This window comes from Mustela lutreola, chromosome 16 (assembly GCF_030435805.1).
Source record: "Mustela lutreola isolate mMusLut2 chromosome 16, mMusLut2.pri, whole genome shotgun sequence".
Classification (NCBI taxonomy): Eukaryota; Metazoa; Chordata; class Mammalia; order Carnivora; family Mustelidae; genus Mustela; species Mustela lutreola.
In genome coordinates this window covers 45,935,428-45,949,351 of record NC_081305.1, presented here as the reverse complement: position 1 = coordinate 45,949,351, position 13,924 = coordinate 45,935,428, and the positions used below count along the sequence as shown (strand labels likewise).

The window sequence follows — 13,924 nt, the reverse complement described above, 5'->3', positions numbered from 1 at the left end:
TTGAGAGTGACCTGGCTTAGTGTGAGGAGGAGGGTCACAGAGTGGCAGAGTCCCTTAGGCTCCTGCCTAGGAGTTTCCTGTCTCAGCCCTTCTGAGAGCTGGAAAGCAGGTTGTTGTTGTTGTTTTTTTTTTTTTAAGTTTATCTGATAGAGTGAGAGCACAAGCAGGGGGAGGGGCAGAAAGAGAGGGGGAAGCAGGCTTGACGCTGAGCAAAGAGCCCAGTGCGGGGCTTGATCCCAGAACCCTGGGATCACGACCTGAGCCGAAGGCAGACACCCAACTGACTGAGGCACCCAGATACCCCTCCCCCCTTGTTTGAGATGTGCTGGAAAGTGGAGAGAAGAGTCGAAGAGACGAACGTGCAGGTGCCCTGCACCTAGACTCAGCAGCCCCACTTCTGCCACAGTGGCCTCATCTGGTTTGTTTTGTGCTGAATTGTGCACTTCTGATCATGCTTCTGACACTTTGCTCCTTCACACGTCAGCAGGTGTCTGCTAAGAATGAGGACTTTCTCCTACAGAGTCATGATGTTGTTACCACCGCTGAGGGGACCATTCTCAGGACTTATGATCTCTCCATGTCTGTGTCTACTTGAATTTCCCTGGTTGTCCTCAAAATGTTTTTCAAGCCAGGATTCCTTCAGGGTATTCGTTGTGTCTTTGGCCGGTTAACCTCGTTCAGACCTGTCTCTCACCCCCACCCCACCTCCCTGCTCCGGACTAGCCAGGCTAGTTGTCTTGTAGAATGTCTCGCTCTCGGGATGTGTTATCTTAACTGCCTTTGGCACCATTTACTTTGTTCCTCTGTGCCTGTATTTCCTGTAAACCAGAAATTAGGTCCTGAGCAGGGTTGGCAGACAAGGGCCCAACCTCCTGCTTTTGCAAAGAAAGTTTTATTGAAACACACCATGCCCGTTCATTTACAAATTGTCCGTGGCTGCTTTGTCCTATGATGGCAGAGTTGAATAGTTCTAACAGAGATCTTGTGGCCTACCGAGCCTAAAATGTTTGTTCTTTGGCTCTTTCCAAGAGAAGTTTGGAGATGTTTGGTCTGAGTAGGTATACTTAATAGTGCATCGGATTATTATGACATTTCAATGTAAATCTTACTGTGTCATTTCTCTGCTGAGAACTCTGAGTGGTTTTACTTCCACTGGGAGTAAACTCCAGAGTTTATGCGCATTATTTTTATTTTTTTTTTTAAGATTTTACTTACTTGAGGGAGCAGGGAGAAAGCATGCATGTCGGGAGAGGAGCAGAAGGACAGGGACAGACTCTGCGCTGAGCATGGACCCCAGTGTAGGGCTCCATCCCACGACTGTGAGCTGAGATCATGACCTGAGCTGAAATCAAGAGTCAGGTGCTCCACTGACTGAGCCACCCAGGCACCTTTTTTTTTTTAAGTAGGGTCCACACCCAGCATGGAGCCCAGTGCGGGGCTCAGACTCAGGACCCTGAGATCATGACCTGAGCTGAGATCAAGAGTTGGCCGCTTAACAGACTGAGCCACCCAGGGGCCCCACTTCATGCCATATTCTGCCCAGTGCTCCGTGATCTGGTCTCCTCTGCAGAGTCATTTTCTATGGCTAGTTTCTTCACTGTAGCCACACTGGTCTCCTTGTAATTCCTTAAACATGATAGACACTGCTTCAGGCCGCAGTAGCGGCCCTGCTGTGTCACTCGCACAGTGGAGCTGGGCCCTTGGCTGCTGTGGGAGCACACACCTCTGTGTGCCTCACTTTCCAATCAGAAATGTCCCCGCTCTGTCCAGTGTTGTTGAGTGTGGAAGGGGCTCGAGTCTGTGGAGCCCTTAGTTTTCTCCCGAGGAAGCAGCCGGCCCAGGCTGCCTGCATGGAATTGCGCTTGCTGGTGCCTTGTCTCTCCTCCGTCCCCTCTGCCACCTGGCACCCTTTGCCTGGAGGACGGCCATAGTCTCCTGATGCTTCCTCTCCCTGCTCCTGACCCGCACCCCACTGCCGCTGCAGATGGAACACAGAAATTGGATCCCATCACCGTTTGCATGGACCCGTTACAGCTTCCTGGGCCATTTGGTTGAACACGTCTATCCCTAACCCAGTGCCACATGGAGCCCGGCGTGTTCTGGGCCCATCCTCCCTCCTCTGTTCACTCTGTCTGTCACCCCAGCCACGCAGGCGCCTGCGGGCCTTCTGCAGACACCCTGGGCTTCCCGGCTGCACCCTCAGTGCCAGAACACAGGCCTGGCACCCCGAGGGCGCTTGGGAAGTGTTTGCCGGCTGGCTGGGTGCCCCGCGGCCCCTTCTGAGGTACTTGCTCCGTGCCAGGCATTGCCCGATGCACTCTGTCTCCTGCTCATTTTGCACGACCCTCGTCCCGGCTCTCCGTGTCAGCCAACTGAGGCACAGGAAAGTCAGATGGCCTGGCACCATCACCAGGAAGGGGCAGACCTCGGATTCATGCCAGGCCATTGGCTCCAGAGTGTGCTTTTCAGCCCGTGTGTCATATCCTGGTGCATGGAAGGCAGATTGAGGCCTGAGAAGCGAGGTCCCTCAGGGCCCCAGGGCTGGTCCACAGTGCACTTGAGCTCTGGGCCCAGCTCCCTGCTCCCAGGCTGATCTGCACTTGGCCTAGTGCTGCCCAGGGGAGCGTGGCTCCTCCCAGTGGGCCTCTGGTGGCTCCACAGGAGGGATGAGATGGTCCTTGAAAGTACTCCGTCAATGGGGAAGGTGCTTTGAGTGTGGTGGGGACTGGTGGGCTTGGGGCCTGCAACTCTCGATGGCTGGCTCTGTCGTGTGCGCCTGCTTGCATCCCTGGGCCCCTGACTCCTCGTCTGGAGAGCGAGCTGAGTGGCAGTGCCTGCTTGGGAGGGCTGTGGGCAGACTCCCGAGTTGAGGTGCGTTGAGCACCCGCGCAGCTTCTGGCCGTAGTGCGCTCTGCAAGACGGTGGCGTTCCTCTTGCTCTCTGGTGGGGGAGGTCCACCATTTCGAGAGGTCGAAATGGTGGCCGGGACCAGAACTCCCAACGGGCTGCTTTCCGCCCCGCCCCATGCCCGGGCTCCACAGCATGTGTGCCTTCTCCCCGAGCCTTCCTGTGGGAGGGCCCTGGCCGCATCTGGGAAGGGAGCTGTTACTCTCATCAGGGAACAGCAGCACGGTGCCAGAAGGAGCGCAGGGGCCCACTGTGAGTCTCAGCTTTGTGTGTGTGTGACCCCGACAAGCGATTCTATCTCGGTGTGTCTCAGTTTCCAATCAGAAATGCCCCCCTCTCTCCAGTGTTGTTGAGTGTGGAAGGGGCTGGTGTCTGTGGAGCCCTTAGTTTTCTCATCATGTCTCTGGGGAAGGAGGGTGGTCCCCTTAGGGGCTCTCCTTTGAGGGCGAGAAGGCACAGCAGCCCCAACTCTGGGTGGGAGCTCCCCTATGCCCCAGACACCGTGTTGCAAACCCTTAAGGAGTAGCCTGGACAGAGGCCCTCGCTTTTTCTCCGGAATTCTGTGCTGCAACCTTGTAGTCTTGGTCCAGTTGGAACAGGAGAGGGGGCTTGTCTGGCGGTGGGAGAGCCCCTGTCACCCCTGAACAATCTCCTACATGTTTATGGGTTCCTTGGCTCCTGGGGAACCTGGGCAGCGTGAGCCAAGGTGGAGGGTTTAGGTCCAGTCCTTGCCCGGTATCTTGAATACCTTCCTGGAGTCAAACCCTTCCTGAGTACTGTGCTCCCTACACAGCAGCTCATCTGTGCCTCCGTGTCCCTGCTCTGCTGGGGAGGGGAGAGCTTGCCCTCGGGGCAGAGCTGCTGTTTGAGCCCCAGCCCGCATGACTCCTCAGTGCCAGCTTTGCGGCCCAGAGAGGCCCCTTGGAGCTGCTGCCGGCGCTCCCGTGGTGTGGACAAGCCATCATTTATTCATCCAGGCTTCTGTTGACAACTGTGTTCCTCTCCCTTATAAACAGAGCTGACGGCACGCTCTGCGTCCTAGGCTTTAACTTGCTTTTTCATGTGACAGCTCCTCTGGGTACATATATGTCAGATACATACGTATTCTGTTCTTTTTGATGTCTCTTAGGAGATTGGTGAGTTTTTTACCCTTTTCTTTTCTCGTTCGTTCTTTCTTTTTTAAAGTAGGCTCCGTGTCCAACATGGAGCCCAGTGCAGGGCTTGAACTCACAACCCTGAGATCAAGACCTGGGCTGAAGAGTCAGATGCCTAACTAACTGGGCCACCGTGGTGCCCAGGTGATTTGTTTTGTCTTTAGTCCATAATCTTACACCTAAAGTCAGCATTTAAAAATCTCTAGGAGGACAATGGCGATCTGGTAAAGCCTGTCATGGGATGTACTCACCCCTCCCGTTACTGAAAAATAGGAACAGGAATGTGGGGGTAGGGATTTATACTGTACTGTGTCCCAAAGAGGTCATGGGTTAAAACAAGTTGAGAAATGGCAGCCTGAGGCTTTGACTCAGAGAGGGAAGAGGCCAGTCCTGCCCTGCCTGCGTGTGCGCCGGGCCTTAGTGTCAGCTGTGTGAGTGTGTACTGGACCTGTGTGTGCACCGGGTCTGGGGCTACTTGAGCTTTGGCCTCCTTGCTTGCTCGTTCCCCAGGTACCTACTGAGTGTCCACTCGAGTGTCGCATTGTACCACAGACAGACGAAATCCCTGCCCTCGGGGGCCTGACATACATCGGTTATGGGGCCCCCGGACTCAGCCTGGGGAGGGCCAGTGTGCTAGCACCTGGCGTTGGTACTGGCAGCATTTGTACATCTGTCTTACGAAGCAGCATCTCCTGTGAGCAGGCCACTTTGAGACCTGGAGCTTCCGGATGTGAGCTGAGGCCTCTGGTGGCAGTGACTGCCCGGCTCAGCAAGCCATGGAGTGGAGCGAGAGCAGCCCTGCCCTTGGCTCTGGAAGGTCACGGGCCCTCTGTGATTCCAACCACCAGGCTCGGAACACCCACTATGCTTCTCTTGAATGGTGGGGTTTTTGTTTTGCCTTTTCCCCCCAAACCAATCTGTCCCTCAGTTTCCCCATCTGTAACACAGAAGGACAGACAAGTGTGCTCTGGGAGTGTTTGTGATGGGGGGATAGTGGAATTAGGCTCCCCCTTGCCCCTGGCTCCTAGTTCCCCTCCCTGGAGGCAGCCAGGGCTCTGTGTCAAGCACGCCCTTCCAGAGGGGTCCGTGCTGGGTCGTGAGCACACGTGCCTGTGTGTGCATTGCTCTTGTTCTAACTCCAGCAGCGTGACACGCTGCCCTGTTCCGTGCGTTCTTTTTTCCCTTAAGGTGTTTCAGGCCGTCCAGGTCTGCGTCTAGATTCTCTGAGCTGCCTAGCGTTCCTTACATAGAAGCTTCACATGCATTCCCAGCACCTCCCAGCGCCCAGGGAGATCCAAGATGCCATCACCTGGAGGCATACCATTGTTTTCTCTAATACCATGCAAACGTGATACCTAGTTCAATCGAGATAGGCCACCGACTGTGAGGTGCCCCCGGATTCCAGCAGTGTCAGAATGCAGGGCGAAGTACGCGTGGCACTGCCGGGTGGCACGGAGTGGCCGTAGTGCCCCTTGAGGTGTGAGGAGCAGGAGACTGAGTGCAGCCCCCCAGGGTAGCCCCAGCTCCTTAAGCCGCTTGCTCCCTGTGTGACCTTGGCTGGGGGCCTCCGTGCCTCCGGAGTGCAAGCATAGCTTCACCTCCTGCCTGGGACTGGGCTGATGATTCTGGAAGAAGTGAGGCTGACCCCCGGTCTCACTAAAGTTTATCTAAACTGCTGTGATTTGGAAAGTTGCCCTCTTGGGCTCTTTGAATTTTCTTGTTCTTAGTGTGCATTTTATTTTTCTCACCATTCACGGGGCTGTTTCATAGACCTAAGCTTGAGTCCATAGCCGGTCAAGCCACGTAAAACTGTGTGGTGAGTCAAACCTGGGAGGGGCATGGAAAATGGAGTATCATTCACCCTCCTACTTTCTTTTTTGTGGCCTCTGGTTGCTTTACTTCTTCCTAGACCGCTTTTCCCTTTCTAGAGACAGAACAGTTTGCACGTATCAAAAGAAAGCTTATTTCCTAGCAAGTTCTAAATCGTGAGTGACAGAAATAGTTTATTCTTAAACAAGCTCCTTTTGGCTGGGACCTGCTTCCCTGTCTGCCACCTTCTGCTTCACGTCTCTGCCCCACTAGGAACCTCTGTCCCTGATACTCCTGGCAGACAGCTCCCTCCGGGGAATCTTGCTGTATAAGATCTTCGGCTTTCTTTGGCTGATGAATTCTTCCTTTTACTCTTGGTTTGCTTTTACAAATCATCGCGCTTGTCATTTGTTCTGGAGGAATCCCGAGGAGTGCTGTGGCTCAGGGTGGTGGTTTATTTTCAAGGGGCTGTGAAGAAAGGTGGTCTCCCCTCTTTGGTCATTGAATTACTGCTCACTTCAGGTGGCCCTCAGACCAGGCCTCTCCTGGCACATAGATTCAGTCTCTGTCCTCGTTCTACTCTTGCCCTCTCTTACCCACTGCAGCCAGAGGATCTGCAAAATGTCAGTCCTGACCGGTTGGCTCCCCGCCAGCTCAGACATATCTTGCCAGAATGCTCAAAGGTGTTGGGTCATTTGCTCCCATTGGAGGGGATGGGGCTCAGTCCTTCCTGCCCAGGCTCCCTGGGACTCATGGCTCTTGTGACCTGTCCCTCGCAGGGAAGAGTGGATGCGAGCCATTCAGATGGTCGCCAACAGCCTCAAGCAGCGGGGCCCAGGGGAGGACCCCATGGACTATAAGTGTGGCTCCCCCAGCGACCCTTCTGCGGCTGAGGAGATGGAAGTGGCAGTTAGCAAGGCCCGGGCCAAGGTGGTAAGTGCTGGAGGGGCAGGCAGCCTGTCTGGGAGCACCCCCACCAACACTGGCCCTGCTGCCCTTGGTTTCCTACAGAGCGCGCAGGGGCACGGCCGGGACCCTCCGGGACTGCCCTGTGGGATGGCTGATACACAGGTGTAGGTTCCCCAGGGCTGCTCTTTGACCCTGGAGGGAGGGGCAGCCACATCCTCAGTGACCTCGAAGACCTGTCTGCCCCCATGTTGGACCCTCCCGGGGGCCCCCTGCCTGGGAGAGCCCCGTCTGAAGGCCACTTCGGAGCAAAGAGTTGCTACCCAAAGCCTCCCTTCCTGCTTATGCCCAAGCCTTTTGGCAACAGTGTCCTTTGATTTTCCTTTTCTCTTTGTTAAAATGTCCTCCCATGGGCCATGTGCCAAGCATTGACACTCTCTCCCTCTCCGGGGCAGACCATGAATGACTTCGACTATCTCAAACTTCTGGGCAAGGGCACCTTTGGCAAAGTGATTCTGGTGCGAGAGAAGGCCAGCGGCCGGTACTATGCCATGAAGATCCTGCGGAAGGAAGTTATCATCGCCAAGGTGGGTGCCCCCGGGGGCTGCTGCTGGCTGGCCACCTGTGCCTTCAGGGAGCCTGAGGCCCACCTCACCCTGCCCTCCGGGCGCACAAGGGACTAGGGTGGAGTGTCTGACTAGGCCTCACCCAGTGGGCGCTGTCAGGGCCTGAAGGCAGGTCTCTTGGCCACAGAATGGGCCAGCGGGGAGGCCCTGTGGCAGGGGGCGTGGCTCAGGGCCTCTCCATAGGAGGCTGGACCAGAATGGAATTCTGTTCCTCTTTCTCTCCCTTTAAAGTTTTTAAAAGGGCAAGTTCCTGACATACACCAAGTATTTAAGAGAAAAGTAAACACAGTGGGTTCCCACGTAGCTGACATCCACCTTCAGTAGTTGTCAGTGTCTGGCCCGTCTTATTTCATTAGTCTGCCCTCCCCTTTGTTTGCCCTGGAGTATCTTAAGGCATGTTCTAGACATTGTATAATTTCACCCACAGATACTTTAAGATTTTATTTATTTAATTTTGAGAGCGAGCGAGTAAGAGAGCAAGCGAGCACACAACCTGGGGGGTGCAGAGGGAGAGGTAGAAGCAGGCTCCCCACTGAGCAGGAAGTCCGATGCGGGGTTTGATCCCAGGACCCAGGGATTAGGACCTGAGCCAAAGGCAGCTGCTTCACCAGCTGATCTCTCCAGGTGCCTCAAACCCATATATACTTAGATTCAGATCTTTAACAGCTAAAGATTTTGAAGCCTTTAATGGAGCTCTGGTCTCCTCCAGCAAAGCTGCCCGTCCCCCGAAGTCAGGCTTCCTCAGCCTCAGCACTGTTGGTCTTCAGGGCCAGATCATTCTCTACAGCGGGGCTGTCCAGTGCACGCAGGAGGAGTAGCTGCACCCTGGCCTTCACCCCTAGAGCCACTAGCACCAAGTCGTGACTGTCAAGAATGTCATCAGACATCATCATCGCGTGTCCCCTGGGGATGGACTCAGCCCCGGGAAGAGCCGGTGTCCCCATGCTGCAGGCGGTATAGGATTTTCAGCAGATACCACACTTGAGTGGTATCAAGTGGCCTGCAGGGCCTGTGAAGCCCATGCCAGGCCCACCCCCATGTGTCTGATTGGGTGGGTCTGGGAGGGGTCTGAGAATTTGCATTTCTCCCAAGTTCCTGGGCCACATGATGCTGCCATTGTGGGGACGCACCGTGAACCGCTGCTCCCCGGGGTAGAGCCCTGATCAGCTTTTCTTCCTTTGTTCAGCAGCAGCACTTGCAGGGGTGATTCCCACTGCCTGCAGGGTCACCTTCAGGGTGTTATAGGGACTGCTTCTCCCTTCTTAGAGATGCTAAACTTGCCTGGTAGGTTCCGCAGGTGACAGCTCGAGCCCTCTGTCATAAAGTCCCTATCAACTTCTCGCCTCGGTGCTTTGAAAGTGAGCCATGATGGGCCTTGTCTGGGGCATTTTTCTTTTTTCTTTTTTTTTTTTTAAAGATTATTTATTTGAGAGAGAAAGCGGGAGTGGGGGAAGGAGCAGAGGAAGAGAATCTTCAAGCAGACTCGCCGCTGAGTACGGGGCTCAGTCTCAGTCTCACAGCCCGTGAGGTCATGATCTGAGCCGAAACCAAGAGTCAGACGCTTAACCCACTGAGCCACCCAGGTGCCCATGGGGCTGTAATTTAATTCTGGTTTGCAGATGATAGTCTGCCTTTCTCTGTGGAGCAGTTAGGAATGGAAGTGCATTTCCCTGAAGCACTGCACCCCCATCCCTGAGCTGAGGGCGGGTGCAGGTGTGGTGTTGCCCGCCAGCCCCTCACCCAGCCTCTCTCTGCAGGATGAAGTCGCCCACACGGTCACCGAGAGCCGGGTCCTCCAGAACACCAGGCACCCGTTCCTCACCGTGAGTGCTACTTCCCTCTCAGGCAGGGCCTGGCCTCCCTGTGCGCATGAGAGGCCTGCTTCCAGCGGGGCTCAGGAAAAGAGCCCAACCCCGCCACCTTGAAGCATGGATTTCGTGTCAGCCAGGTGGTCAGGGCCAGATGGTGTTGGGCTCCCCAAATGGCCTGAACCAAACCCCAGGTTTGGCAGCTTCTTCACAGATGGTGGCTTCACAGCAGTGTTTCGGCTGACTGATGATACCACATTACAAGATGGTTCCAGGAGAGCTGCTGTTCATGAGTTAGATGCATTTAGCCCAGCTGGTCAGAGTAGGAACATTGTTTTTTTGTTTCTTTGTTTAAATATAGTCCTAGAAGGAGATGTATTCTTGTGCTGCTGTCAGCTTAGTCTGAGGAGACACCTCTGTGGGCTGCAGTCTCCATCGAGGCCAGCAGCCATCAGTTAAATGGACCAGGTGGAAGATGGCTTATAGGATGGGTCATTTCCTTAGCTTAGCTGCTGTCCAGGTGTTGTATTAAGCCATGGCACTTGTTCAAATGAAATTCTATGAGGTACTTTGATGTAGCAGACAGAGAATAGAAGACTTGTCACGAGCAGAGGGGTCACTCAAGGGTTCTTTGAGGAACTTTCTGTAAGGACTCCTTAGAGCATAGTGAGAACTACTGTTTATTGGGCAGATCACTTGTGCATCCTTATCTTCGCGGTTGGCTCTCAAGCCACTGCCGACTCCCAGCCAGCAAACGTGTGTGTGCGCGTGTGCATGCAACACATCTGTGGAGAGAGGTGAAACAGCTCTGAGTTGCTCAAAACTGAATGTCTCCCTGGCTGCACCTCTCAGAAGTTTCGTTGAAGGCTGAAGACAGCATCCTTCAGCCCAGTAACCCTTTCCCTGCTCTCAGGGCCACAAGCTCACTCATGTAACACAAGCTCACTCATGTACCCCAAGGTAAAGCTGAAGTTTGAGCCCTGGCTACAAGGGTCGGGGGCGGGGGGTGTGCTTGCGGAATCAGCAGAGAGCCTACCTTCTTCCCACCTCCCTCCCTGGCCGTTTTCCTGCCCCACAGGCCCTGAAGTACGCCTTCCAGACCCATGACCGCCTGTGTTTCGTGATGGAGTACGCCAATGGTGGCGAGGTGAGCAGCAGGCCCCCTGCCAGCTTCCCATGTCTCCTTCCCAAGCGTCAGGGTAGCGGAGGGGAGCCATGAGTGAGACAGTGGGGGTGGCAGGGACCTTGCTGAATGTCACCGCCCAACCCTTGAGGCAGACATCATCACCTCCATTTCACAGACGGGGAAACTGAGGCCCAGAGAGGTTAAGTGGCTTGCCCAAGTTCACCCAGCTAGTGAGTTGGGGGTAGGGTGCACACGCAGGTGCTGAGAGTATGGAGGGCTGCGGGGTGGGTGGCCAGCATGCTCTGGAGTGCGTTCTATAAGGTGGCAAGGAAAATGTATGGGGAGGGGGTCACGCAGGCTGGTCCATGCTCTCCTGCTGGGTGGAGGCCGCCACTCATGTTCACTGGGCTGTCACCTGCTCCTCATCCCTCACAGCCTTCTCCCTGCACACAGGTGTCAGCCGCTGGCTCCTGACAGTGGGCTTCATCTGTCCCATTGTTCTCATGGCTTATTGTCCCTTGCTCATGACCTGTGTTCTTGCGTGTTCTTGCTCACTGTTCCGTTCCCCCGTCCCCACACTCTGTCCCTCCTGACTCTCCCCTTGATGCTTCCTGACTGTCCTTCGCTCTTCATGCCCCACTCCATGTTTTCCTCCTGGTGAGCTCATCCCTTCTCATCATCTCTCACTTGGTTCCTCCCGCTGTCACTTGCAGTTTCGGGGAGTAGGTGTCGCCATGGCACTGGGCTGGAGGTTGGGGGCCAGTGGGCGGCATCCTGGGTTTCACTCCTCTGGGCCGACGTATGAGTTCCTGCCCCTCCTCCCTCCTGCAGCTGTTTTTCCACCTGTCCCGGGAGCGTGTCTTCACAGAGGAGCGGGCTCGCTTCTACGGCGCGGAGATCGTCTCTGCCCTTGAGTATCTGCACTCGAGGGACGTGGTGTACCGTGACATCAAGGTGAGCGTGCACCTGTCTCCTGGCCCGTGGCACCTGCGGAGCTCACACCAGGGAGGCTGGACCCAGGCCCTCAGCCCCGGACCTCCTCCTCTGCAGAGGGTCTATCTACCTGCGTGTTCCTGAGTCCACCTTGCTGTGGGATGCCGACCCGCCTGCTTCAGTGGCCTTGGGGGCCCTTTGGGGCCCCTGGTGAACACACACCTCCATGCAGGGAGAGGGGGGCTGGGGAGGGGTGGGTGTATTTATCCAAGCACTGTAGGAGATGGTTCTGCAGAATCCACCAGCGCCGACTGTCCGCACGCCCTGTGGGCCCGCCATTCTGCCCTGGGGTTATGCACGGCCAGAGCATGTCCCTGTGTCTCCCTCAGAGCCTGGGTGCACCCACACTGCTGGCACACAGTTCACACGAGCCCCAGGCTGGAAGCAGCCCCACACTCCACTGTCTGGGACTGGTTGGAAGGCTCTGCACAGCCGGTACCAAGAGAACTGCGGCCCCGTGGCCATGCACATGCACCTCCCAGGCTCATGTGGAGCGGAAGCCAGGATGGACCACATGTTATAGGGGCGTCCTTAGGTGGGGAAACTATAAAGAAGAGTGGAGGACTAGAGTTTGTCTTCAGTTGCGAGGATGGTTCATAACAAGGAAGGGGTACATGGGGTTTGGTTCTGGGGTCTGGGATGGTTTCTTGAACTGGTGGAGCTTCCACGCAGGCCCGTTATATTGCCCGTTTGTGTTAAGTTTAGTTAAAAGTGGAGGAAGAAGGACATCTGGCTGGCTCAGTGGGCAGAGCATGCGTCTCCTGATCTTGGGGTTGGGAGTTCAAGCCTCATATTGGGCCTAGAGCTTACTTTAAAAAAAAAAAAAAAATGCAGGAAGAAAGCAAGTGTTGCTCACTAGTGATGCCAGCCTGGGAAGCTGTAGCCCATGGGGGCAGCAGGTAGGCAGGGCCTGTCTCCCATCTTTCTCTACCTTGGCTTTTTTTCCAGCTGCCCTGGGCGTGGCCTCCCTCTGAGCCGCAAGGGCTTAACGTTTTGCTGGGGGTATGCCCCGTGATCGGTCTGGAGCCCCGGCCATGACAACTATCACCCCAGGCCAGAGCCTTCCTGGGGCCTGTGGGGTTCCAGGGGGTGCAAAGCCTTGGGAAGACATGACCCTGATACGCTGACTTTTCCTTTTCCTACAGCTGGAAAACCTCATGCTGGACAAAGATGGCCACATAAAGATCACGGACTTCGGCCTATGCAAAGAAGGCATCAGTGACGGGGCCACCATGAAAACCTTTTGTGGGACGCCCGAGTACCTGGCACCTGAGGTGCCTGGGGCTGGAGGTCCCCGGGCGGGTGAGGCCGAGGGAGGAGGGGCTCTCAGACCTGTGTGGTTTCCTTAGCTCAGACCCTGTGAGGACAGACTCACATTCCTTAGATGGCCCCCCTTGGGTCCCTGTGAGCCCAGTGGCCCCAGGGCTGTGGACCTGGCCCCTCATTGCCCCTCCTTGCCCAGGTGCTGGAGGACAACGACTACGGCCGCGCGGTGGACTGGTGGGGGCTGGGCGTGGTCATGTACGAGATGATGTGCGGTCGCCTGCCCTTCTACAACCAGGACCACGAGCGCCTCTTCGAGCTCATCCTCATGGAAGAGATCCGCTTCCCGCGCACACTCAGCCCTGAGGCCAAGTCCCTGCTTGCTGGGCTGCTTAAGAAGGACCCCAAGCAGAGGTGAGGGCTGGAGTTTGTTCCTGCCCAGCCCAAGGCCACCTGCTGCCACTGTCCCCTTGGCCTGAAGGGGGCTGAGTCACAGGCGCATGCCTGCGTATTGTCCCTGATGCAGGCCCCCAGGGAGGGCGCTCTTGGGGCTGGGCTTGTCCTTAGTGCTGTGCCCGCGCCACCTTGTTCTTGGGGGATGCTCAGAGACAGGGCAGCCCTGAGTCTGGCTGAGGGTGGCTCAGCCTGCCCTCCTGTCTCCCGTTCTGGACTTGGAGTCCAGGTTGCAGGCTCCCTGGCTCTGACCCTGGGCCCGTGAGCCCCCACCCCCACCCCCAAGCCACGGTTTCCTCCTCTGCCGTGTGGTCTGTGGCCGGGACAGATCCATTAAAGTTGTTCAGGGCCTGCACCGAAAGCCTCTCTCGCAGAAGCCAAGGGCCTGGGAGGCTGGTGCTCATGGCCATCTCTGCCCAGGCTCGGCGGGGGGCCCAGCGACGCCAGGGAGGTCATGGAGCACAGGTTCTTCGTCAGCGTCAGCTGGCAGGACGTGGTGCAGAAGAAGGTGAGCCCTGCCACCCGCTGGCTCCCGCTCGAGGGTGGCCTTGGCCAGGTCTCCTGACCCCAGGGTCCTGAGTCTGGGCTCCTTTCCTCCATAGCTTCTGCCACCCTTCAAACCTCAGGTCACCTCTGAGGTCGACACGAGGTACTTTGACGATGAGTTTACCGCCCAGTCCATCACAATCACGCCCCCGGACCGCTGTGAGTGTCTGGCCCTCCCTTGCGGGGCCTGGCTGGGTGTGCAGGGGTGGGGCCTGCCCTTGACCTGTTCCGGGGAGGAAGCTCATGGGCCCCGCGCCATGTCCAGGCAGTTTGGCTGCAGTTTGCTCGCAGGGCTTTCTGCCATTGGGCTCGGCACCTTTGGACCCAGTGAGG

The 13,924-nt window shown here is 56.3% G+C and overlaps 1 protein-coding gene across 5 annotated transcripts in view; it reads left to right on the top strand.

Moving 5' to 3' along the window:
• The window catches only part of AKT2 (AKT serine/threonine kinase 2), a 47,246-nt gene that overhangs the window by 29,653 nt on the left and 3,669 nt on the right, over window positions 1–13,924 (top strand). For 4 of the 5 annotated variants that reach the window (XM_059150919.1, XM_059150920.1, XM_059150921.1 and 1 more), the window contains 8 exons: window positions 6,650–6,803; window positions 7,232–7,363; window positions 9,160–9,225; window positions 10,289–10,357; window positions 11,168–11,290; window positions 12,475–12,603; window positions 12,792–13,006; window positions 13,648–13,750. In XM_059150919.1, the coding sequence (XP_059006902.1) occupies window positions 6,650–6,803; window positions 7,232–7,363; window positions 9,160–9,225; window positions 10,289–10,357; window positions 11,168–11,290; window positions 12,475–12,603; window positions 12,792–13,006; window positions 13,648–13,750 (991 nt within the window). Of the gene's footprint in view, window positions 1–6,649; window positions 6,804–7,231; window positions 7,364–9,159; window positions 9,226–10,288; window positions 10,358–11,167; window positions 11,291–12,474; window positions 12,604–12,791; window positions 13,007–13,465; window positions 13,554–13,647; window positions 13,751–13,924 lie in introns of all 5 variants that reach the window. The other variant, XM_059150923.1, reaches the window with a different exon arrangement.